This window comes from Pristiophorus japonicus, chromosome 5, assembly GCF_044704955.1.
Source record: "Pristiophorus japonicus isolate sPriJap1 chromosome 5, sPriJap1.hap1, whole genome shotgun sequence".
Taxonomy (NCBI): domain Eukaryota; kingdom Metazoa; phylum Chordata; class Chondrichthyes; family Pristiophoridae; genus Pristiophorus; species Pristiophorus japonicus.
The window spans coordinates 55,927,829-55,953,638 of NC_091981.1; the positions used below are offsets into that span (position 1 = coordinate 55,927,829).

At 43.4% G+C, this 25,810-nt stretch overlaps 1 protein-coding gene across 2 annotated transcripts in view; it reads left to right on the forward strand.

Moving 5' to 3' along the window:
• The window catches only part of dek (DEK proto-oncogene), a 61,854-nt gene that overhangs the window by 14,603 nt on the left and 21,441 nt on the right, over positions 1-25,810 (forward strand). For both annotated transcript variants that reach the window (XM_070880636.1, XM_070880637.1), the window contains exons 2-6: positions 15,165-15,326; positions 15,413-15,526; positions 16,823-16,932; positions 17,547-17,641; positions 23,330-23,450. In XM_070880636.1, coding sequence (XP_070736737.1) covers positions 15,179-15,326; positions 15,413-15,526; positions 16,823-16,932; positions 17,547-17,641; positions 23,330-23,450 — 588 coding nt within the window. In that variant the 5' untranslated portion in view covers positions 15,165-15,178. The remainder of the gene's footprint in view (positions 1-15,164; positions 15,327-15,412; positions 15,527-16,822; positions 16,933-17,546; positions 17,642-23,329; positions 23,451-25,810) is intronic.

Here is a 25,810-nt window from a genome sequence, read left to right on the forward strand (position 1 = left end):
TATATTTTTCTTGAGAGTTGTGAAATATTTCCTTAAATGTACGCCACTGTTCATCAACCGTCCTACACTTTAATCTATTTTCCCAGTCCACTTTAGCCAACTCTGCCCTCATACTTTTGTAGTCTCCTTTATTTAAGCTTAGTACGCTGGTTTGAGATCCAACTTTCTCGCCCTCCATCTGAATTTGAAATTCAACCATGCCATGATCACTCATTTGAAGGGGATCCTTTACTAGGAGATTGTTTGTTAATCCTGTCTCATTACACAGGACCAGATCTAAGATAGCCTGCCCCTGGTTGGTTCCGTTACATACTGCTCAAGGAACCCGTCCCTTACGCACTCTATGAACTCCTCCTCAAGGATGCCCTGACCAATTTGAATTGTCCAATCAATATGGAGGTTAAAATCACCCATGATTATTGCTGTTCCTTTGTTACAAGCCCCCACTATTTCTTGGTTTATACTCCGACCAACAGAGTTGCTTCTGTTAGAGGGGGCCTATAGACTATGCCCAGCAGTGACTTTTTCCATTATGATTCCTTATCTCCACCCAAACTGTTTCAATATCCTGATCATTTGAGCCAATATCGTTTCTCACTATTGCAGCGATTCCATCCTTTATCAACAGAGCTACCCCACCTCCTGGTCCTTTCTGTCTGTCCTTCCGGATTGTCAAATACCCTGAATATTTAGTTCCCAGTCCTGGTCACCTTGCAACCATGTCTCTGTAATGGCTATCAGATCATACCCATTTGTATCTATTTGTGCCATCAACTCATCAATTTTGTTACGAATGCTACGTGCATTTAGACAAAGAGCCTTTAAATGTGTTTTTCCCCCCCTTTTTTTTTCCCTGCTTGTTACCTCTGTTCTTCATACTCACTTTCATTATTTTTGCTTTCTAATTCCAGATTTACTCCCCCCTACTGAATCTATTCTCAGGTTCTCATCCCCCCCTGCCAAGCTAGATTAAACCTTCCCCAACAGCACTGCAACCGCGCCCCTCCCTCCCCCCCCCCCCGGCCAATCTGCTCTATCCTCCTATTTATGTACTCACTATCTTATGGCACCAGGAGTAATCTCTCTCCTAGCTCCCTAAACTCTGCCTACAGGACCTCCTCCCTCTTTCTATCTGTCATTGGTCCCGATATGGACCGCGACCTCTGGCTGTTCACCTTCTCCCCCCAGAATGCCCTGCAGCCGCTCGGTGACATCCTTGACCCTGGCACCAGGGAGACAACATACCATCCTGGAGTCAGGTCTGCGGCCACAGAAACGCCTGTCTGCTCCCCTAACTATTGAATCTCCTACCACGATAGCTCTTCCATTCTTCTTCCTCTTCCCCTGTGTAGCTGAGCCATCTGTGGTGCCGTCTGAGGATTGTAAATCTATGGAATTCTCTGCCCCAGAGAGCTGTGGAGGCTGGATCATTGAATATATTTAAGGCGGAGATAGACAGATTTTTGAGCGATAAGGGAATAAAGGGTTATGGGGAGCTGGCAGGGAAGTGGAGCTGAGTCCATGATCAGATCAGCCTTGAGTGGCAGAGCAGGCTCGAGGGGTCAAATGGCCTACTCCTGCTCCTATTTCTTATGTACTAACTGTATGATATTATCATTGTCATGCAATTGGCATAATAGATTACAAAATTAGTTGAGTTCAGTTTAGATTTCAGGTGATCTGAATCCAAAGCCTAAATTGATCAGCATGTTCACCCCCAGTAGAATTAACATAAGAAATATAAATCTTGTTTACAAAATTAGAAGGGAGCCAAAAGGGGTCATTAGAAGGGAGCCATTACTGGCTGGGTAAAGGTAACACATGTATTCTTTAAAAGTCAGACTACAAGACTAGATAAGAATGAAAGAAATAGGAGCTGGCGAGCCTGCTCCGCCTTTCAACAAGATCATGGCTGATCTACCTCAACTACACCTTCCCGCACTATCCCCATATCCCTTAATGACTGTGCAGTGGTCGCTGCTACCAATGCTGTCATGGATAGATGCATCAGGTAGGTGGGTGAGGACGAGGTCAAGTAGGTTTTTCCCTCGAGTTGGTTCACTCACCACCTGCTGCAGGCCCAGTCTGGCAGCTATGTTCTTCATGACTCGGCCAGCTCGGTCAGTAGTGGTGCTACCGAGCCAATTTTGATCGATATTGAAATCCCCCACCCAAAGTATATTCTGTGCCCATGCTACTCTCAATGCTTCTTCCAAGTGGTGTTCAACATGGAGGAGTACTGATCCATCAGCTGAGGGTTAGGGTGGTAGGTGATAATCAGCAGGAGGTTTGCTTGACATGAAGACATGAAGCCATGAGACTTCATGTGGTCTTTAAAAAAGGGGACAAGTCCAACTGCGGCAAATACAGAGGAATCTCCCTGTGATCAGCCACTGAGAAAGTCATCACTAGAATCCTCATCAACCGTCTTCTCTCTGGCTGAGGAGCTCCTCTCGGAGTCACAGCGCGGATTCCGTCCACTACGGGGTACAACGGACATGATCTTTACGGCGCAACAACTATAAGAGAAATGCAGGGAACAGCACCAACCCTTCTACATGACCACCTTTGACCATGCAAAGGCCTTTGACACTGTTAACCGCGAGGGCCTATGGAGCATCCTCTTCCATTTCGGCTGTCCCCAAAAGTTTGTCACCAACCTCCGCCTGCTCCATGACTGCATGCAAGCCGTGATCCTGACCAACGGATCCACCGCAGACCCAATCCACGTCCGGACCGGGGTCAAGCAGGGCTGCGTCATCGCGCCAACCTTTTTCTCGATCTTACTCGCTGCAATGCTCCACCTCACACTCGGCAAGCCCCCTTGCTGGAGTGGAACTAAACTATGGAACCAGTGGGAACCTGTTCAACCTTCGTCGCCTCCAGACCAGATCAAAGACCGCCCCATCCTCTGTCATCGTACTACAGTACGCGGATGATGCTTGCGTCTGCATATATTCAAAGGCTGAACTCCAAGTCATCGTCCACATCTTCACCGAGGCATACAGAAGCATAGGCCTTACACTAAACATCCGTAAGACAAAAGTCCTCGCTCCGCCACACATCACTGCCCCCCCCGCCCCACCAGTCATCAAGATCCACGGTGCGACCCTGGACAACGTGGACTACTTTCCATACCTCGGGAGCCTATTATTAGGAAGGGCAGACATCGACGACGAGGTTCAACACTGCCTCCAATGCGCCAGCACAGCCTTTGGCCGCCTGAGGAAGAGAGCGTTTGAAGATCTGGCACCAAGCTTCTGGTCTACAGGGTTGTGGTGATACCCGCCCTCCTGTATGGCTCAGACGTGGCCCATATACAGTAGACACCTCAAATTGCTGGAGAAATACCACCAATGATGTCTCCGCAAGATCCTGCAAATCCCCATGGAGGACTGACGCACCAATGTTAGTGTTCTCGATCAGACCAACATCCCCAGCATCGAAGCACTGACCACACTCGACCAGCTCCATTGGGCAGGCCTGACACAAAACTCCCAAAGCAAGCGCTCTACTCAGAACTCCTACACGGCAAGCGAGCTTCAGGTGGACAGATGAAACTTTTCAAGAACACCCTCAAAGCCTCCTTGATAAAGTGCAACATCCCCACCGACACCTGGGAGTCCCTGGCCAAAGACCGCCCTAAATGCAGGAAAAGCATCTTGGAGGGCGCCGAGCACCTCGAGTCTCTTCGCCGAAAGCATGCAAAAAACCAGCGCAGGCAGCGGAAGGAGCCTGCGGCAAACCAGACTCCCCACCCACCCTTTCCTCCAACGACTATCTGTCCCACCTGTGACAGAGACTGTAATTCCCGTATTGGACTGTACAGTCACCTGAGAACTCACTTTTAGAGTGGAAGCAAGTCTTCCTCGATTTCGAGGGACTGCCAATGATGATCATTGACCAGAAACTTAATTGGACCAGCCACATAAATACTGAGGCAACAAGAGCAGGTCAGAGACTAGGTATTCTGTGGCGAGTGTGTCACCTGACTTGCCAAAGCCTTTCCACCATCTACAAGGCATAAGTCAGGAGTGTGATGGAATACTCTCCATTTGCCTGGTGAGTGCAGCTCCAACAACAGTCAAGAAGCTCGACACCATCCAGGACAAAGAAGCTCGCTTGATTGGCACCCCATCCACCACATTAAACATTCATTCCCTCCATTACTGACGTACCGTGGCAACAGTGTGTATCCTACAAGATGCACTGCAGCAACTCACCAAGGCTTCTTCGGCAGCACCTCCCAAACCCGCGACCTCTACCACCTAGAAGGACAAGGACAAGGGCAGCAGGCGCATGGGAACCATCTCCATGTTCCTCTCCCAAATCATCCTGACTTGAAAGTATATCGCCATTCCTTCATTGTCGCGGGGTCAAAATCCTGGAACTCCCTCCCTAAAAGTGTTGTGGGAGTACCTTCACCACATGGACTGCAGTGGTTCAAGTGATAAATGTGGATTCGTTTCCCTCAATCTGGTTCAGCAAAATTACTGAGTCAAATACCGTTTCTGCCTTAAACAAAGCAAGCTTTTATTTCAAAGCAAATCCCGATCGGGGACTTTATCAGACAGAAGGAATGCACTCTGATAGATCGCACTCACTTCCTACGGACAAAGTGACGTTACAGTGTAAAGGGACGACGGTTATACATTTTCGGTAAAAGATAACAAGATACAATTAGAGTGACATCCTAGTTCAGCCTATCCTCTTTGATCCCTCTTTCCCTTTGTCCACTCATAAGCCGATCTAAGAGTGGTCTGATTTTACACAGAGGCCCATTATTCCCTTACTGATAATGTTTCAGGTTAGCAATGTGAGTTAATACGACCTTGAGGATTTTTTTTGCAAGCTATGGGTTTTGTTTCAAACTGTGTTAGTGTTGTAACATTTTGCAGTCTCGAGTTTGAGATATCATGGCTATTCCTCCATGAATTCTTTGTTAGCTTATACTGTCCATATATAATTCCCACGTTCTAAACTTCTCGACTTAAATGTCTGTATACATTTAATATCCATGTTCAGTATACATTCTCACAAGAGGGCGGCTCACCACCATCTTATGAAAGGCAATTCGGGATGGGCAATAAATGCTGGCCTTGCCAGCGATGCCTACATCCCATGAACAAATTTTTTAAAAAGGACACATGGGTTCCTTCTGAATGCAAACGTTTCCCTGTCCCCATTTAAAAAAAAAAAATCTGCTTTTTTGTTTTTCCTACCAAACTGGATAACTTCACACTTCCCCACATTGTATTCCATTTGCCATGTTCTTACCCATTTAGTTAACCTGTGTATTATCTCTGCAGCCTCATTGTGTCCCCAATGATTACTTTCCCACCTAACTTTGTATCACAAGCAAACTTGGATACGTTAAACTCATCTAAGTTCTTAATAGATTGCAAATAGCTGAGTCCCAAGAACTTGGATATAGTACATTTGGTCCCCTCATCCAAATCATTGATATAGATTGTGAATAACTGAAGCCCAAGCACTGATCCTTACGGTATCCCAACCTGAAAATGACTCATTTATTCCTACTCCGTTTTCTGTCCATTAACCAATCCTCAATCAATGCAAATATATTGCCCCCAATCCCATAGTCCTAATTTTGTGTAATAACCTCTTGTATGGCACCTTTTCGAATGTATTTTGAAAATCCAAATACACTGCATCCACTGGTTCCCCTTATCCATGCTACTAGTTACATCTTCAAAAAACGGATTTGTCAAACATGATTTACCTTTCATAAAACCATGTTGACTCTGCCTAAACATATTAAGATTTTCTATGTGCCCTGTTACCACATCCCTAATAATAGATTCTAGGATTTTGCCTACTACTGATGTCAGATGAACTGGCCTATAGTTCCCCGTATTTTCTTTTCTTCTCTTAAATAGAGGGGCTATGTTTACTACCTTCCAATCCTTGGTGACTGTTTTAGAATCTAGGGAATTCTGGAAGACTAATACCAGTGCATCCACTATCTTTGCAGCTACCTCTTTTTAAAAACCCTAGGATGCAGGTCGGGAGGTCCAAGGGATTTGTTGACACTTGGTCCCATTAATTTCTCCAGTACTGTGGGCCCAAGTTTCCACATGATTTGCGCCTGATTTTTAGGAGCAACTGGTGGAGAACGGACTATCTTAGAAATCGCAATTCTCCACATTTTTTTTTTCTGCAGTTCTAGTCAGGTAGAACAGTTCTACTTTGGAACAGAATTTTTTCTTCAAAAGGGGGCGTGTCCGGCCACTGACGCCTGATTTAAAAGTTTCCACAGTGAAAACTTACTCCAAACTAAAGTAGAATGGAGCAAGTGAAGATTTTTGTAGAACTGAAAAAACCTGTTCTACACATTAAAAAATCAGGCGCAGGTTACAAATTAGGCGTCCAAAACGAGGTGGGGGGGGGGGGGAAGGGAAGTCATTAAATTCTATAATAAATCCTTATTTATACTTATACAAATAAATCCAACCTGAATAAACATTTATAAGCAAAGAAAAGATTAAAGAAACCATCTTACTACCTGTGTGAAAGTGCTTCAGGCAGGCCTTTCGGGACCGAAGGCTGAACTGTCCCCAGCACCAGATTTACAGGTAGGTGGCGTTGGGTCGGGGAGGCTCAGTTCGGGGAGGGAGGGGGGGGGGGCGAAGGGGGAGGGAGGGAGGGAGGGGGGGGTGCGGGTATCGGGTCTGGTCTGGAGGCGGGGGGGGTGGGGAATGTCGGGTCTGGTCCAGAGGTGGGGGGGGGGGGGGGCGGGGAGCGAGTGTCGGGTCTGGTCGAGGTGTGGGGGGGCGCAGGAACTGGCCGTGGAAGGAGCCTTATTCACGCAGCCCCAATGAGGCCATTCAGCCAGGGCTAGGGGCTGCGTGCTTCGGGCCCCTCCCACACAGTTCGGCGCCTGAAGCTATTGCACTTGCGTGTCCACTGTAGCGCGCATGTGCAGAGGTCCCGGCACTGTTTTCAGCGCAGGGACCTGGCTCCGCCCCCACACAGCTCGTGCTGGCTGTGCCGAGGGCCAGAGGACCTGCAAGTAGGTGGAGAATACCGAGGATTTTTTTAGCCGCACTTTGTGGCGCGAAAAACGGGCGTCCAGGTCGGGACTGCGCCGTTCTAGGCGCGTGTGGAAACTTGGGCCCTGTGTCTTTACTTATACTAATTTCTTTAAGTTCCTCGTTCTCTCCAGATCCTTGGTTCCCCATTATTCCTGGAATTTTTTTAATGTCTTTTACTGTGAAGACAGATACAAAGTATTTGTTTTATGTCCATTCCTTATTGTCCATTTATAATTTCTCCTGTCTGCCTCTAATTGGCCCACGTTTACTTGCAGTAATCTCTTCCTATTTACATACCTATTGAAACATCTACAATCTGTTTTTATATTTCTTGCTAATTTACTCTCATATTCTTTTTTTTCACTTTCCTTATCAATTTTTTGGTCCTCCTTTTGCTGAATTCTGAAATCATCCCAATCCTCAGGCTTACTACTTTTTTTTGCCAATGTTATAAGCCTCTTCTTTTGATCTAATAACTTCTCTTGTTAGCCATGGTTGGTCTATTTTTCATGTGGGGTTTTTGTTCCTTAAAGGACTGCATAGGAAGGAATAGACCGAGTACCACTGCTGCTGGTGAGATGTGCACACCAGGCAAGAGGGTACAATGTTTACTTTATTTCTCTCTGGCATATTGTAAACCCGTACTGACCATTTACTCCATTCTGTCAATAGTGCAAGGCCAATGATTTGCATTTATATAGCAAATTTCATGATATCAAGATGTTCCAAAGCACTTTTGAAGTGTAGTTACTGTTGTAATGTAGGAAATGTGGCAGCTAATTTGTGTGCAACAAGGTCCCACAAACAGCAATGAAATATTGGCCAGATAATGTGTGTTAGCAATTTGTTGAGGAATAAATATTGGCCAGGACACTGGGGGAAACGGTTCTATTTTCAAAAAAAATGCCGCAATCTCTTGCATCCACTTGAGAGGACCGACAGGGCTTCGCTTTTGATGTCTTATCCGAAAGATGACACCTCCGACTGCAGCACTCCCTCAGTACTGCACTGGAGCCGCCAGCCTAGATTTTTTTTTCCCTCGGGTCTCCACAGAGTGGGAGTTGAATCCACAACCTTGTGACTCAGAGATGAGTACTACCACTGAGCCATGGTTGACCATGTAAAATGTAATTGGTACTGTACACACCTAGCTGGTGCACCCATGTCTCCAACTTGGGTTGACTGAGACCATAGAGCCTGTTACTGTTTAAACTCTGCCCAGGAGATTGGACCTTGCTCCAAGAAAGTAGCAATGCACAGCGGTGCTTCTATCAGCTGGCACACATTTAAAATGTTGTATGTGAATAAGATGAATCGATTATTCGTGTTTAACTGTATATCTTTCCTGATTTTGATAGTCAATTTGTAATAGTTCAGCCATCAAAGCATATTTAAGTACATTGTTCCACTGTCAAAATAAAATGAAACCATAAGCTAAAAACAAAATATAAACCATACTAAATAAATGTATACAAGGAAAATCCAAACACAATTTTTTATTTTCAAAATGCTCATGGCATTTTGGAGATACTGCTAGACCACATTTTTTGCCACTACTTCAGTCCGTGTGATGATGATGCTTCCATGATGGTGTTAGGTACAGAATTCTAGGATTTTGACTAATTATGCTTTTCCAAATCAGGGTTTTCTATAACTTGGGGGGTGGGGGGGAGGAATTTGAAGCAATGCTGCTCCAAAGGTCTTGCTACTCTTGTCCTGCTCAGTGGTAGTAACTGTGACAAAGGCAAACTATCCCTCCTCCTCCTTCTTGATTTGTCTGTAGCCTTTGACATGGTTGACCACTCTATCCTTCTCCAGCGCATCTCCATTGTCATCCAGCTGGGTGGGACTGCACTTGCCTGGTTCTATTCTTGGCTATCTAATCGTAGCCAGAGAATCACCTGCAATGGCTTCTCTTCCTGCCCCACATCATTATCTCTGGTGTCCCCCAAGGATCTATCCTTGGTCCCCTCCTATTTCTCATCCACATGATGCCCCTTGGCGGCATCATCCGAAAACACAGCGTCAATTTCCACATGTATGCTGATGACACCCAGCTCTAATTCAATACCACTTCTCTTGATCCCTCCAAGGTCTCTAAATTGTCAGACTGCTTGTCCGATGGGCAGAAATGTTCTAAAATTGAATATTGGGAAGACCGAAGCCATCTTTTTCGGTCCCCGCCACAAACTCCGTTCCCTGGCCGCTGACTCCATCCCTCTCCCCAACTTTTGTCTGAGGCTGAACGAGACTGTTCGCAACCTTGGTGCCATATTTGACCCTGAAGTGAGCTTTCGACCACATATCCACAACATAACTAAGACCATCTATTTCCACCTCTAACATCGCCCGTCTCTGCCCTTGCCTTAGCCCATTCGCTGCCGAAGCCCTCCTTTGTTACCTCAAGACTTGATTATTCCATCGCACTTCTGGTTGGCCTCCAACATTCTACACTACATAAACTAGAGGTGATCCAAAATTGGCTGACCATGTCCTAACTCGCAGCAGGTCTCGCTCACCCATCACCCCTGTGCTCACTGACCTACATTGGCTTCCGATTAAGCGACGCCTCGATTTCATAATTATCACCCTTATTTTCAAATCCCTCCATGGACTCGCCCCTCCCTATCTGTCATCTCCAGCCTCACCCCCCCGGGATATCTCTGCTCCTCTGCCCTCTTGAGCATCCCTGATTATAATTGCTCAACCATTGGTGGCCGTGCCTTCTGTTGCCTAGGCCCCAAGCTCTGGAACTCCCTCCCTAAACCTCTGCGCCTCTCTTTACGCCTTCTAGATGCTCCTTAAAACATACCTCTTTGACCAAGCTTTCGGTCACCTGTGCTAATTTCTACTTATGCGGCTCGGTGTCTATTCTTTAAAATCTCAATACTCCTGTGAAGTGCCTTGGGAGTTAAAGGCGCTATATGAATACAAGTTGTAGGGTTCATAGGGCTGGGAGGGGCTGTCACAAAGTAATCTCTGAGTTGCTGCAGTCACTTCATCCTGTAGATGGTGCATACTACAGCTGTAGTGTGCAAATGGTGGAATGTGTGGATATTGAGTTCAGTGTCAGGGGCTCTGATCAAGCAAACTGTTATCCAGATGTTGTCAAGCTGCTTCAATATTGTTGCAGCTGCACTTATCCAGGTGATTATTCCATTGCGCTCCTGATTTGAACTTTTTTGATCATGGAGTTGCATTGAGAAGTCTGGGTGAACCAGTTGTTGCAGAATATCCACTCTGTCCTGCTCATGCAGCTACGGCGTTGATATGGCTTCAGGTCACTGGTGACCAACATTCCCTAATAAGCTGTCATACAAATGCAAAATACTGCGGATGCTGGAAATTTGAAATATAAACAGAAAATGCTGGACGTACTCAGCAGGTCAGGCAGCATCTGTGGAGAAAGAAACAGAGTTAACATTTCAGGTCGATTACTTTTTGTCAGAATCTTTCACGTCAGGGTTCTGACGAAAGGTCGCTCCACTACTGGCAGCCGTGCCTTAAGCTGCCTCGGCCCTAAGCTCTGGAATTCCTTCCCTGCACCATTCTGCCTCGCCACCTCTCTCGTCTTCAAAATATGCATCTTAGCAAGTTTTTGGTCACCTGTCCTTGTATATCTCCTTATGTGGCTCATTGTCAAATTTTATTTGATTACACTCCTATGAAACGCTTTGGAACATTTTACTATGTTAAAGGCGCTATAGAAATGCAAGTTGTTGTGCGGCGGATGGGAATATGGATGGTAATTGGGCATAAGTGTTCAGGGGTGACATTGAAATGATGAGACTCTTATCAAAGTCACAAACGATATCCTGTGACTGTGACCATTATAAACTCTCCTTCTCAACTTGTCTGCAGCCTTTGACGCAGTCAACCACATTATCCTCCTCTAACACCTCTCCTCCGTTGTCCAGCTAGGTGGGACTGCCCTCGCCTGGTTCAATTATCTATCCAGTCGTAGCCAGAGAATCCCCTGCAGTGGCTTCTCTTCCCACTCGCTCTGTTACCTCTGGTGTCCCCCAAGGATCTATCCTTGGCCCCCTCCTATTTCTCATCTACCTGCTGCCCCTCGGCGATATTATCCAAAGACACGTCAGGTTCCACATGCATGCTGACGACACCCAGGTCTACCTCACTACCACTTCTTTCAAACCCCCCCCCCCCCCACTGTCTCTGATTTGTCTGACATCCTGTACTGGATGAGCAGAAATTTCCTCCAATTAAATATTGGGAAGACCAAAAGCCTTTGTCTTTGGCTCCTGTTGCAAACTTCTTGCCCTAGCCACCGACTCCATCCCTCTCCCTGGCAACTGCCCGAGGCTGAACCAGACCGATTTGCCATCTTGATGTTGTATTTGACTCCGAGGTGAGATCCGACCACACATCCGATCTTTCATCCTGCTTCTACTTCCGTAACATTGCCAGCCTGCGCCCCTGCCTCAACTCATCTGCTGAAACCCTCATCCATGCCTTTGTTACCTCTAGACTTGACTCTCCTGGCTAGTCTCCCATTTTCTATCTTGCGCTTAAATATAAGCCCATATGAAAATCTGCTGCCTGCATCCTAATTCGCACTAAGTCCACCCATCACCCCTGTGCTCACAGACCAACATTGACTCCCGGTCCGGCAATGCCTTGATTTTTAAATTTGTCATCCTTGTTTTCAAATCTCTCCATGGCCGAGTCCAGAGGTGGCTGTATCCAGCCCACCAAGTCATTCTATCCGATCCACTGGATGGGACAGAAACCGAGCTTGAACTACACGTTAGCCTATCCACCTTCACTTCTCGTGGGTCAGAGATGCCCTGAACTGCAGCCAGGGAGAACACAGTAACACTTAATTCACTTTATCAATTCGCAAAAGTGATTCTCCCCAGCCCGATCTTAAAATGATTAGCGTCAAATGATTTCATAAGCACAAAGATATTTCTGGTGACATCATTGCTTGATTGGAACAACATCTCCTGTATTTCTTGCTGGGTCTTTGTTTCTGAGAAATGAAATTCACTTTTATCCCAATTGCTTGTTTAACCACAATCAATTCCGACCATCCCTTCATAATAAATCCCCAAAACAAATATGCAAACTCTCTCCCTCTCCCTCTCCCTCTCCCTCTCCCTCTCCCTCTCCCTCTCCCTCTCCCTCTCCCTCTCCCTCTCCCTCTCCCTCTCCCTCACTTTTACTCAAGAACATAAGAAGCAGCCCAACTTCTTCAGGCTTGCGTTTCTGGTGGGGTTTTTTTTATAGCAGAGGAGCCCTTGATAAAGTTAGCTCATGCAAACACAGAAAAATTGCAAAAAGGAAAGAATGTAAAAAAAAATCTACCTGCTCTGAGAATGTACTCCAAAATATTACATTTCCCATGATGGCAACAGGAACTTTCATTTTAAAAAAAATGAACAAGCATTGGGATCATGTACTCCAGACAAATCTAGTTTTGCCATTCGGTAACTGGTTGGTATTGATGCTAGATTTCAAAATAGGAGTCGAGGGCTCTCTGCAAATAATTTGGGAAAGCAAAATCTCTTCCAGGAGCTGGTGAGCGGCCTGCGCGGACTTCGTGCATTGGTGTGCATTTGCGCACCTATGGGGAACACTGGTGTGTGGCCCTCAACAGTTCACCAAAACTTATTAAGTGGATCACCAGCCTAAATAATTGTCCACTCCTGGCTTAGTCCCTCCCTATCTCTGTAACCTCTTCCAGCCCTACAAACCTCAGAGCTCTTCACTCCTCCAATTCTGGCCTCTTTTGCGTCTCCGATTTTAATCGCCCCGCAGTGCCTTCAGCTGCTGAGGCCCCAAGCTCTGAAATTCCTTCCCTGAACATCTCCATCTTTCTTTCTCCTTTTAAGATGATCCTTAAAACCTACCTCTATCCTAATATTTCTTTGTGGCTCGATCTCTGTGTAGTGCTAAAGCTCTATTTAAATGCAAGTTGTTTTGTCTTTAATTAGAGAGGCCATGAGAGATTTATATGAAGGGTGCAATTTTGAGAAGACAGAAGTTAGTGAAATCGGAGGAATGGTGTCTAGGGGCCTTGAGGTGCACGTTGAAATCATCAAGGATAATAGTTATTCAGTGCAGAAGGGAGGAGAGAGCGAAGGTATTGGCATGGTGGTAAAATGAGGATTCTAAATGAGGTGTGAGGGATGGAAGAGCGTGTGGTGTCTGAAGGAGAAGAACTGATGAGGGCCACATCTTGGGAAGAAATCACTACTTGCATACCTTGTTTGTTTGCAAGGATATCAATGAAATTGTTCGAGATTGTGGATGGCAAGGACTTGTTCACATTCTGGGTCCAGTGGTTGCCAACAGCAGAGAATGAGGCAATTCTCTGGTTTGCTATTCAGACAATGCCAGTGCCAATAATGCCTCCAATAATAATCTTGCTTTGTAGTTCTGATAGAGGATTATCAGCGGGCAGATATTCAAGAAATTGACTTCTGGGAGCACAGAAAACTTTGGAGAAATTGTATGACAGTGCAAGTGGCCAAGTCAGATTTCCCATTGCCAAATGCATGTTTAAATAACTGTAGTTCAGTGAGAGATCATTCAGTAAGTGAGAATTTTGTATTTAAATGTTGTACAAGTGATGAGATTCCAGATAATGCTGTGTGTTGGAGAGAGTTTCACAGGCAGAAGAAATTATTTGTGAAGCCTTGCCAGTGGTAATTTGTGAAGAGGCTTCAGATCAGTAAAGAATGTCAATAATTTCCTCTCGGGGAGTCTAGAACAAGGGGGCATAACCGTAAAATGAAAGGTAGGCTGTTCAGGGTTGATGTCAGAAAGAAGTACTTCACACACAGGGTGGTCAAAATCTAGAACTCTCTTTCCCCCTATAAGCTTCTGGGGCAAGGTCATTTGAAAATTTCAAAACTGAGATTGATCGATTTTAATTGGGTATGGGTGTTAAGGTTTACGGAACCAAGCGACTAGATGAAGTTAAGTTACAGATCAGCCATGATCTAATTGAATGGAGAAACAGGCTGAATGGCCTACTCCTGTTCCTAATGTTGAAACAGTAAATTTTCTTGAAACCAAAATTAGTAGTTTTCTATGTGTATTGATTCTAGCTTCATAACTCGAGAACTGATAACTTTATGTCCATTCTGATACAATTGGTCAGTTTAAAATGTGGTTGCCAAATGAAAGTTCTTTATCCCATATCACCTTGAGATTTCAACAACCTTTTGTATTTTTTTTTGAAAAAGGAAATTGGAAAAAAAATGTTCTTTTTGGGATAGTAGAAGTTTACCCAGTGAATGCCCAGAAAATAAAACGATTTGGTTGTGTGAAAGTGTGACACCCTGAGTAGCTGCAACAGTAGTGTGCTGACTTCTAATTTGGAAGACCCAAATTTAAAACCTTAATGTATATATTTAAATTGTTATCCCACACTATGGCTTGTCTTTGGATGAGATTGCCAGTGTGAGCAATGGTGGAAAATTTGTCATGAGAGCTCCCTTTTCTATGGGATTTTGCCTCTTGAGAAGGCATTCAAGGCATTTAAGTTGCCTCCTAACTTGGGAAGAATAAGAAAATAGACCAACCTACTGAAAAGTTGAAGTATTAAAGGAGTGATTTTATATATTTCCAACTAATACAAAAATGTGATATTGGTGAACAGCAAAATTCTAATTGATGTGTATATTGTGTATTAATTGTGGAATCTTTAGAAAACTTATTTATGTTTTCTGTTAAGTTCTTCTTATTAGTGGACTTTTGCACAGTTCCGACCTGGCCACTGGCCTCTGATAACATATGGAAAGAGAAAAGGATATTGTTTATACAAGATTATCTGGTCATTATTACATTGTTTGTGGGAGCTTGCTTGTGCGCAAATTGGCTGCCACGTTTCCTACATTACAACAGTGTTTACACTCCAACAATACTTCATTGGCTATAAAGCGCTTTGAGATGTCCAGTGGTCGTGAAAGGCGCTGTATAAATCCAAGTCTTTTTTTCTTAGTGAGCTTTGGGCTGCATAATGTAAGCAGATCATGATGCATTCCAGATACATTTTGTAAAAATACTAATGCCAGCTTCCCGTGAGCTGATGTGCATTTTCTGTGTACTGTATTGATGAACATTCTACTGTGTTGGCAGAAACAGATTCAAAGATGGCGACACCTGAGAAAGGGGGCAGGACTGAAGGAACAAAGCGGAGAAATAAGCCTGACAAGTCTGCCACAAAAGTAGAAGAAAAAGTTGAAAACTTGGAGAAGGAAGAGGAGGAGGAGGAGGAGGAAGAGGAGGAGGAAGAGAGGGGTAAGGTGCAAATCATTACTACTGATTTTAAGAGTTTGAAGCTAAATCTTAGTTACAGGAATACTGTTTTTTTTTTAATGTTGCAGTTGGATTATTGGAAAGATGTCCTATCGTAGAGGGGAAAAGAGAAAAGAAAAAAGTGGAAAGACTGTCTTTACAAGTGACACCATCTGCAAAAGAGACGTTCAGTATTCCCGAAGGTAAACATTTCAAAGTTTGGTGGTTGTAATTGCCTAGAATTTTGTTCTTGTTTTTTTTTTTAAATATTTGGGAGACAAGGAGAAACTTTGTGGAACCTGATGATCTAAAATAGGTTGCGTAGAATCCACGATGGAGCAGGTTATTGTGCGTGGTCTGGAAGGAGCAGGCATGATGGTCTGAAAGGCTTTAACTTATTCCATTCTTAATGTTTTGGGTGAAGCAAATGTGGAATACAAATCTTAGAAGTCGGCTGCTTTGATCTATTGTGTTCCGATTGTAAAAGCAGACTTTTAAAGGAAAATAAGATTAACCATCGTGAGTTCATGTGCAATATAGTGTTGCTAAACAAAGACTGTATAATATCTGGGGAAAGACTTGTATGTTGCAGTCATAGGTCGTTAGCTCCTTTCTCAGAAGCTGTACATGTTGCTGCTTAAAGTGGCTGCAACTATATGGTTGAAAAATTTGAACGTTGGAAATAATACTTGTGTAGTAGTTGGATTTGTTTGTGAACATTTTTTTAGCCAGATGGGGTTTTTTTTCCCCAAAGGGGGAGGAAGAGAATTCTTGTTTGAGTATTTCAACAAATTTTAATCTTTGAATTAACAAGGCTGCATTTGTACAGCATAACCCCTCCAACTGGATGTATTTAATATCTATTACATATGTAAGATTTCTGCTATTTTTTTCCTCTCTTCCTAAAGGTGTTGATTCCACAGGCATGAGTTGCCCACTGGTACCTCACCAAAGTACCCATTCTTGCATGAGCTGAGATGATGAGCATTGGCATACTGTTCAACTAAATGGAGCATCACACCAAAGAATGATCCTTTACTCATCCAGTGTTCACACAGGAACACTCGAGCAGGAGTCACTTGATAGCAAACACAAAGAGGAATCTTAGCCATTTTGCTTTTGTCTCTCTCTCTCTTTGTCTCTCTGTCGCTAAAAGGAAATGCTGATAAAGTTAGATGAAGTAGGGTGGAAGGAGGCTTGTGTGGGGCATAAACATTGTCATAGACCAGTTGGGACGAATGACCTGTTTCAATACTTTATGTAACTCTATTGTAGTAGCTCTACTACTGCCCCATCTGAGATAACTAATTTAGCACAGCCTGGGGATTGAAGCCTGAAAGTTTCCTGGGCTGGAGGCTCAGTTCTTCACTGGCTTAACCAGTTGAGCTATTAAATAACTGCTTTGCATAACAACTAGTTATTTGTCTTGGAACCATTGTACGAATTTTTTTTTAAAAACTGCATACAAACAGTGATATATGAATTTTTGTTTTGTTCAGGTAGAGGCACAAAGCTGGGAGAAATTGAGAGGGTACAGTATTTCATGAGCAAAACTAAGGCCGAAGATCTGAAATCTCTTCACAAAGTCCTATACAATAGGCCAGGTTCGGTAAGAAGACCAGAAATATAGTACTTGGGGTTGATCATTTTAAGTAGTCTATCTATTATATGGCAAAAGAAAATGTTACAATTTATTTTAATTTTAGGAAGGATCACGTTTAATATTGTTTTTCTGCACATGGGAATGAAGTTAATCAGTGGCCTTTGTACTCGGCCAAAATATGTGGAGAGGAATTTTCTGTCAGTCCTGCAGGGACTAACTCCTTGCAGGGGTATAAGTCATCAGGTGCTATTATGCATGTGTGAGTCTTAAGTGACAATGTGTCACAGGCAAACCCGATCTTGTCCTTACCTGAAGTTCACACATTTGCACTTTCAGCAGGGGTTAGGAATGGAAACTTGGCTATTCCTCTCTCCCAAACCCAGGGGAGCGGAGGCCAATGCAAACTCGACACAGACTGGGGATCAAACCTGGGACAATCTTAGTCTGTGTGGCAAAGCTACTCATTAGCTCCTATGCTTTGTAAATAAAACAATTTTTTTTTAATAAGTGGAGGAGTGATGCCTTTTGATGTACTCAGGTCCATGGTCAATATGTCCTGAAAATTATTTTAAATCACTATTGAGTTGTAATGCTTTTGTGTCCTTTTGAATTATTTCCAGCTTACCACATTGAAAAAAAATATTCGTCTATTTACTGGGTTCTCATTTGAAAGCGGCAGTGACCAGCACAAGAAAAAAGAAGAGGTACTGAAAAAGTGAGTGACCAAATATTCAATTCCTCCCTCCGCCTCCCCCTTTTCCTTACACCCGACTAAGAGCAGAAGTCCAAAGACAGCATAAACTGTGGGCAGGGATGTTAGGATGTGTTGCTTATTATCTTGATCATCAGCAAACATTTAGGTTTAAACTAGCTGCACATATTCTGTGAATGAAATTTGCAATCCCAGATGCAAGTATACCAAAATTATAAAATAATTGACTGAAAATAGCATTTGAAGGTTAAGCTGACAGAGATAACTGAGCTACTGCACATAGGCAGTTAAAGTTAATAGCATTTGTTCATTCTATTCACCTCCCAGCTGGAGAGCAAAATAGAACATGTCAAGCCCTCAATGTCACTGAAATTGACTAAGAAATTCCCTATTTCATTTGAACCTTTGTTATTAGCAGAAAGGTTCACTGGGTCAATAATTGGATCCTTGTTTGGCATAGGGTAGAAATGGTTGAAATGCTGAACTCAGCCATTATGCTCTTTAAAAGAGAGATGTGTAAAGTCAGCACGATGTTATTGCTGAGGGGAGAACTTCTGAAATGGGAGACCTTAATTATTTCATTGTTTTTCTTCAGAAAAAATGAGAAAATCTATTTACCTTTTTACGAAGTAGCTGCCTCTTTTTATTAAAATAGGAGATTGTTAAGACGGATGTTAAGTCATTCACTACCGATCAAAAAATGGCACTTAATGTGATTTTTTTAAAACTGGGAGTTTGGATCTGCTGGTGGCTGAGATAGGGTTGACTGGAGCAGGTCTGATCAGGATAGACCATGATTTCCAGCTCCTCAACATAGCCTTGGTAAAACAGTTTGAGAACGTAGTTTTGAACAATAAATGAGAAGTGTATATTTTAGTAGATTTGATCCTCAATGTGTCCAACCACTGCAGCACAGTAACCAACAAAGAAAACCATGCTAACTGTAGACCGTAAGTCAGAGGAAGTCCTGCTCAAACTGTATAGTGCTCTGATCAGACTAAGATTGGTTATGTGTCCAGTTTTGGTCACAGAGAAGCAAGGGAAACATTCAGGCTCCGAAGATGGTACAGAGAAGAGACACAAGGCTGTTCCCTGACATTAGAGGTTGAGTTGTGGAGATACAGGAGAAACTTGGACTTTCCCATCTTGAAAGAAATGCCTGAATGTTGACTTCATAAGACATGTAACAAGATAGAAGTTCACGGGGTTGGGGTAATATATTAACATGGATAGAGGATTGGCTAACTAACAGAAAACAGAGAGTCAGGATAAATGGTTCATTCTCGGGTTGGCAACCAGTAACTAGTGTGGTGCCATCTGTGCTGGGACCCCAACTATTTACAATCTATATTAACGACTTGGAAGAAGGGATTGAGTGTAACGTAGCCAAGTTGCTGACGACATGAAGATGGGAGGAAAAGCAATGTGTGAGGACACACAAAATCTGTAAAAGGACATACAGGCTAAGTGAGTGGGCAAACATTTGGCAGGTGGAGTATAATGTTGGAAAGTGTGAGGTCATGCACTTCGGCAGAAAAAAATCAAAGAGCAAGTTATTACTTAAATGGAAAAAGATTGCAAAGTGCTGCAGTACAGTGGGACCTGGGGGTATTTGTGAATGAAACACAAAAGGATAGTATGCAAGTACAGCAAGTGATCAGGAAGGCCAATGGAATCTTGGCCTTTATTGCAAAGGGGATGGAGTAGAAAAGCAGGGAAGTCTTGCTACAGCTATACAGGGTATTGGTGAGGCCACACCTGGAATACTGCGTGCAGTTTTGGCTTCCATATTTACGAAAGGATATACTTGCTTTGGAGGCAGTTTAGAGAAGGTTCGCTAGGTTGATTTCGGAGATGAGGGGGTTGACTTCTGAGGAAAGATTGAGTAGGTTGGGCCTCTACTCATTGGAATTCAGAAGAATGAGACGTAATCTTATCAAAATGTATAAGATTATGAGGGGGCTTGACAAGGTGGATGCGGAGAGGATGTTTCCACTGATAGGGGAGACTAGAACTAGAGAGCATGATCTTCGAATTAAGGGGCCGCCCATTTAAAACCGAGCTGAGGAGAAATTTCTTCTGAGGGTTGTAAATCTGTGGAATTCACTGCCTCAGAGCTGCGGAAGCTGGGACAGTGAATAAATTTAAGACAGAAATAGACAGTTTCTTAAACGATAAGGGGTTATGGGGAACGGGTAGCGAAATGGAGCTGATTCCATGATCAGATCAGCCATGATCTTATTGAATGGCGGAGCAGGCTCGAGGGGCCGTATGGCCTGCTCCTGTTCCTATTTCTTATGTACAAGATGTTAAACAATGGATGTGACTGCTGCCAATGAAGTTGAAGTAGTTGCGTTGTGCAGTTTGTATTTTTTCGATTGTTTGCTAACTGAAAGGAAAATGTTGTCGCCATTACAAAGGAAACACTCCAGAGAGAAAGGAGGCGAAGAGGGTGGTAAAAAGAGATAGATGCTGCCGAACCAAGCTGCAACAGGAAAATAAAATCTGCAAAACACAATAAACGTCCATTTTTATTAATTTTTTTTATTTTCTTTCAAACGGAGATTGCGCACGGTACAAATAAATCTCCGGCCCCCCCCCATGAAAATATCATGCATTATAACTTAAACCAACCTGCGCTATTATACATTATTAAACCAACCCATAGCTCCATAGATTTAGGCATGCGATATGACTATTATATATTCATACTTAAACCACCACGGATTTATGTGCAGAATGCATTTGCATAGCTTCTGGTCATTGGCAGCAGCTTCCAGTTCGTTGGCAGCAGTCATACCGTTAAACAATATGGAAATAAAGGGGCAGAACATGGCTTTAAACTTCGTTGCAAGAGAAGAACAAGGGGACACTGGTTCAAATTAATAAAAGGTAAAGATAGGACAGATGTCTGGAAATTCTTCCCACATCATGTTGAATACATGGAGTGTACTAAAAGATAGGGTAATGGAGGTGAAACCATGGTATCTCTTGAGAAATAATTGGGTGTTGTGATGGTGGATTTCTACGGTTCTTTCTGGAATGGTGAGCTTAATGATTTCATCCATACTTTTCTTGTGAACTAACAGTACTGTCCCCATTAATGCCTTGTATAAAGCAGAGTGCGAACATCACCTCACTGGTGCAAATATCAATTGATTTGTTCTCACTAGGATAATGGCACTGTCCTGTTTTTGGCCCCAATTTTGCTCATCACTACATGCCGTTTTTTTGGCGCCCAGTGAATCTTTTGCCGCCAAAGCTCAGTCCAAAGATTTCCCCAGTGTTGGGGCGCCAGCATCTACTACCAACGCCAGAATGTTTGGCGGCAAACGTTCTGCCGCTGGTGTACCTGTAAAAGAAGGTTCCGCGCCATTTTTGTTTACATAAAGCAAATTTTCCCCACCAACGACATTTTTAAACCGGCGCAGAGACCCTAGAAATACCGTAGGAAAAACTCTTACCTGCAGTTACAGAATCCGCGTTGGCCTGCTGCTATCCCTGGGAATAGGTTCTTCCATTTAAGGTAATTTAAAAAACAAATTTTAAACTATAAGCAGGTATAAAATAAAACACACATATTGTCCTGAGTTGGAATATCTGGCGTGCCATTTTCTTGAACATTCTCTCCTTCAACTTCTGGTGCACCTTCTGCCTCCTCCTGATGCTCAACTCCTGCGAAACAAAAGATAGATGCTTGGTAGCAGCATTGAGGAAGGAGAAGTGTAGGAAGCACATGCATGACGTAACATTTAGCCAACCCAGACTCTGCAATTTTCAGGACTTGCCCTCTAATGAAAAACGGGGCCCAGCTTCCGCATTGATTGTTGGTCTTCTCCTGTGGCATTTAATCATTGATACTATCCTCTGCTCCAGGGCTGTTGCAGCCTACTTGACGGACCTCCTCCAGTTTGATCTGTGACACCATCTTCTGCAAAGATGCAAATGAGAGAGTCCTTCTGAACACGCACACAGATCACATTTACAGATGTTATTGCAGTGCATAAATATATATATATTTTAAAGGCCAAATAAATGTAAGTTTAACATATTACTTACGGTCACTGCTTGTCTGAGGTCCTGCCACTTTTTCAGCTGTGCACCGGTTCTCGGGGTCATGGACATTCCATTAAACTCGATTGTGACCTGGTTCCAAACTTTTGCGAGTGCAGACGGTTTAAGCTTATTTTTTCCGAAGCTCCCCTTGTTCTCAAGAACTCCTCATCCACTCTTGATTAAGTGTACTAGGTGCTAAATTTCATCCTCGCGAAATCTCTTCGCCCGTACGGTTTCTTCTTCTCCGTCCCTGGCCCTTTCGCCTTCTCTGCACCCTTCCATTGCAGCCATCTCGTGAATGAAGCTGTATTTCCTACCTGTGAAACTATTTCTGCCACCAGTGGATTCTCAATGGTGATCCACACAGTCCCCACATGTGCTGTTTTTTTTAAATACTTTCTACTGCGCATGTGCAAATGGGTCTTTTTTTTTTGTCACATGCGCAAGCTGTGCCGTTTCAGTGCACTTTGGAGGCTCTGCCCTGCAGAGTTGGATCGGGTAGCGCCGGTGCCAGAGGGTGCGCATATGGTGAGGAAACTGCATTTTTATTTTCAGCGCTGAGGGGCCTAAACAGGCATCCAGGTAAGTTGACACCATTTTTCTTCTTTAGGAAAATTGGGGCCTTTATTTGGAGGCTGAAAGAACCAAAATATAACTTGCCCAGGAAACAGTACTGTTGACAGATGTTGACGAATACATCAATAGTTTAAGTCACTCATGAGAATGGTTTCGGTTTGTACTTGGAATATTGCTTTTATTTTTTTGTAAATCACTTGATTACTTTTTCCCCCTTTCTCCAATCATGGTTTTTGATTTTACTATTTTATTGTGTGGCTTTGCAGAATTTTGTAATACTTTCTAATTTTTTCACTTTCTTGAGCCCGTTTAAAAAAAATGTTTTTCTTAAATTTCTTCAGCTGGTGTATTCGTCTGGATTGTGATTCGTACTTAATTTACTTAGTCAAACTGTAGAATGGATGTGTAGCAATGATATCTGGGGAAATGGGGAGATTATCTTTCATTTTTCAATCATTCATGTCATGGAATTTTTTTCTTAATGTCATTTCTATTTTGCTGTTGAAGCTTGATTTAGGGTAGAGTAGTCTAGTATCTAGTGGTTATGGTACTGGATTAGTAACTGAGTGAGTTCATATCCCACCGTGACTAATTGTGCAACTGGATTCCAAAAATCTGGTAATTTGTGAGGTGGCACCAGAAAATGACCATAAAATCTGCAGGATTGTCAGAAAAAGGAACCATCCTCCTCTACCTAATCTGGCCTACATGTGACTCCACTCCCACACTACATGCCTCTGGGGCAATTGGGAATGGCCAATAAATGCTGCCTTGTCGGCATATCCCAATAATTTTTTTTAAAAAGCTTGATCCAGGATCAATTTAAAAATAGACCATGTGCAATAAGTGCCTGTGATGGAAAGCTGAAACTTTTCATGACAAAAGCATACCAGTTGGACATGATCCTACAGAAAAAAACAAAATGCACTTTTATTTATTTTGCAAAAAGCATTAATACTTAAAGCCTTTATGGTGCGTTTCCTTCGATTTAACACTTGTACTGGTGTGTTCATGTTTGCTTCAGATGACTTTTTTTTTTTCTGTCCCCCATAATTATAGGAATCCAATTTCAGTATTAAAGGTGATTTGTACTGTCCTGGACCTGGAGAGAAAGGGCACTAAAGATGAAATTGTATCAAAAATTCTGAACTTCCTGATGAAACCCAAGGCATCTGGGAAGGTAGAGATTTTGAAATCTCAGCTGTTTACTTGAAATAAAGCAAAATTCACTGTGTAACTTACCAACCAATTATAACAGGACTAATCATTTTAATTGCACAATCTTAAACTGTTTACAACTAAATTGCAAGTTGCCAGAGACATTACTGCTTTATTTGTGATGTGTTTTTATTAAATCGGACTTTTATTTTACATCATTTAACTGCATTTTGCTGTTGGATTTAACCCACCTGCCTGATAGTGCTCTGGAGAAAGTTACCAGCTGGTAAATCATTGGGTGATTACAGTAACTATGCGGGGGTGGGGTCAGCAGGCACAATCGGTGGTGGGTCATGTGGGAAACTCTTCTTTTGACAGTGGGTCGGGACCCCGCTGTCAACCCACCGCCATATGCCTTTCCCAAATGTCCAGCCTGTCAACGCTGAGCAGATCCGACACATAGCGGCAGGGGAGGCAATTCAGGTAATTATTCTGGTTAACAGAGGATTAAGAACTATTTTTAGCTCTCCTTCAGAGTTTACCAGATCATCCACTGAGTTCACGCTGTTTGGGGACCACGTCAAGTAAGCAGGGCGGGAGTTGAATGGCCATGAAATCATCTCATTACTTGACAGCTGGAAATGTGCTATAATAGCTCCCATCTCACAACTGTTCATTTTCCAAGCTCAGAAGCTGTTGCTTACTGCATTTTGAAGACAGATTGAGCTTTATGCAGGTTACAAGTGTTTGGACTGTCACTTCATTGGAACAACCTCTCTCACCATTGTTAGATTGCTTTTGTCATCTCAAGTTCACCTGCCACCTATTACATCAGCATCGGTGCCCTTGAAACTATCTCACCTTGGTCCTCAGAATCCCACCACAATCAGATTCCACACCAGCAGCACCAACACCAACCTTCTCCGCGTTCAATTATTGCTGCACAACAGAGCATCAGCACCCGACCACGTTGCCGCCAGGGATGGCCTCGCCATGGCCAGATTTACTTCACGACGCTGTGCACCCTGACTGCCCAGGTTGGCACAACCCCAAACCCACACCAACACTATAAAGCATTCCTACAATGCCCAGGCCATTCCTTTCACACTCATCACCATTGTGGGTGTACCGTTACTGTCTCACCATTCATTACAACTTAGTAAATCACTTCCAAAGGTGCACACGCATCTGTCCAATATTCCAAAATATTTTCTATCAGAGCAGGTTAAGTGCGTAATAAATAATGTTCTGAATTCAACGAATGAACATTGCACAAAACACCCAAGTGTTTTCTTCGTTGGTATCATTGGACTAGGATGGGGGTAGCAAGTGAGATGGGGAAGTGATGTAGATAGAGAGGGATGGGTGGCGGTGCAAGGTAAGTTGGTATGATTAAGGATGTCCAGGAGTAGGGTAGGGAAAGCAGAGTGATGGAGATGTGATGAGTGGGACAGCAGGATGAGGTTGAGTGTGACTTTGCAGTAACGTTTCATGATCTACTGAGATCATTGAAAGGTTTGCACCACTGCAGCCAGGTCCTCCTGACAACACCCTTGCTTGTGTCCTCTTTTGCAATGTGAAACCAGGCTACATTGGTCTCCAGGGGGGGTCTCTTCTGCCCATTGGATGGGAAGAGAACCTCCCTGCCTGCTGTGACTTCCTCCATAAACCTCTGTGTTGTGCTTGTCAGTGTTTGCAGCACCTCAATGCTGTAGAACACTGACAGCACAAATGTCAAGATCAATTTGCGCATAGTCCCTTTAAGGAAATTGGCTGATGATGCATCATCAAATGACATCATCAGATCCGCTTCCTTTTAATTGGGTGGGCTTAACATGCCCAGTCGGGAAAATCATTTTGAACAGTGGGCTGGAGCCAGCAGCGAGACCAAGACCCGCCACCGACATCGCCCACTACGCACCTGCCGAGGTTGGTAAAATCTAGCCCAAAATGCCTCTATAATTGGAACTTAATGGACAGTCCTAATTATTATTTGAGATTAACCAAACTTTCAGGTGAAAGTATCCTTTTTAATAGCCCTTCAGGTGAAACATTAACCCAAGGTCCTGTCTGCCTATTGAGGTGGATGTTAAGATCCCAGGGCATATTTCAAAAAAGATCAGTGAATTCTCATAGTATCCCAGTCAACATTTCTTTCTAAATCTATATTTCCTCCCCAATCTATACCACCAAAAACATAAGATTAACTGATTGTGGAACTGCTTTGTCTATGTCGAATCTATTGCGATAGAATTTCTGCTTTGGGCACAACTGAGAAATGTGCTTGAAATTGCGATGGTTAGGTTATACATCGAGTTTCTGATTCCGCTTTGCATTTCTGCTAAAATTCATTTGCATAACCACAAACGTAAAATCTTCTAT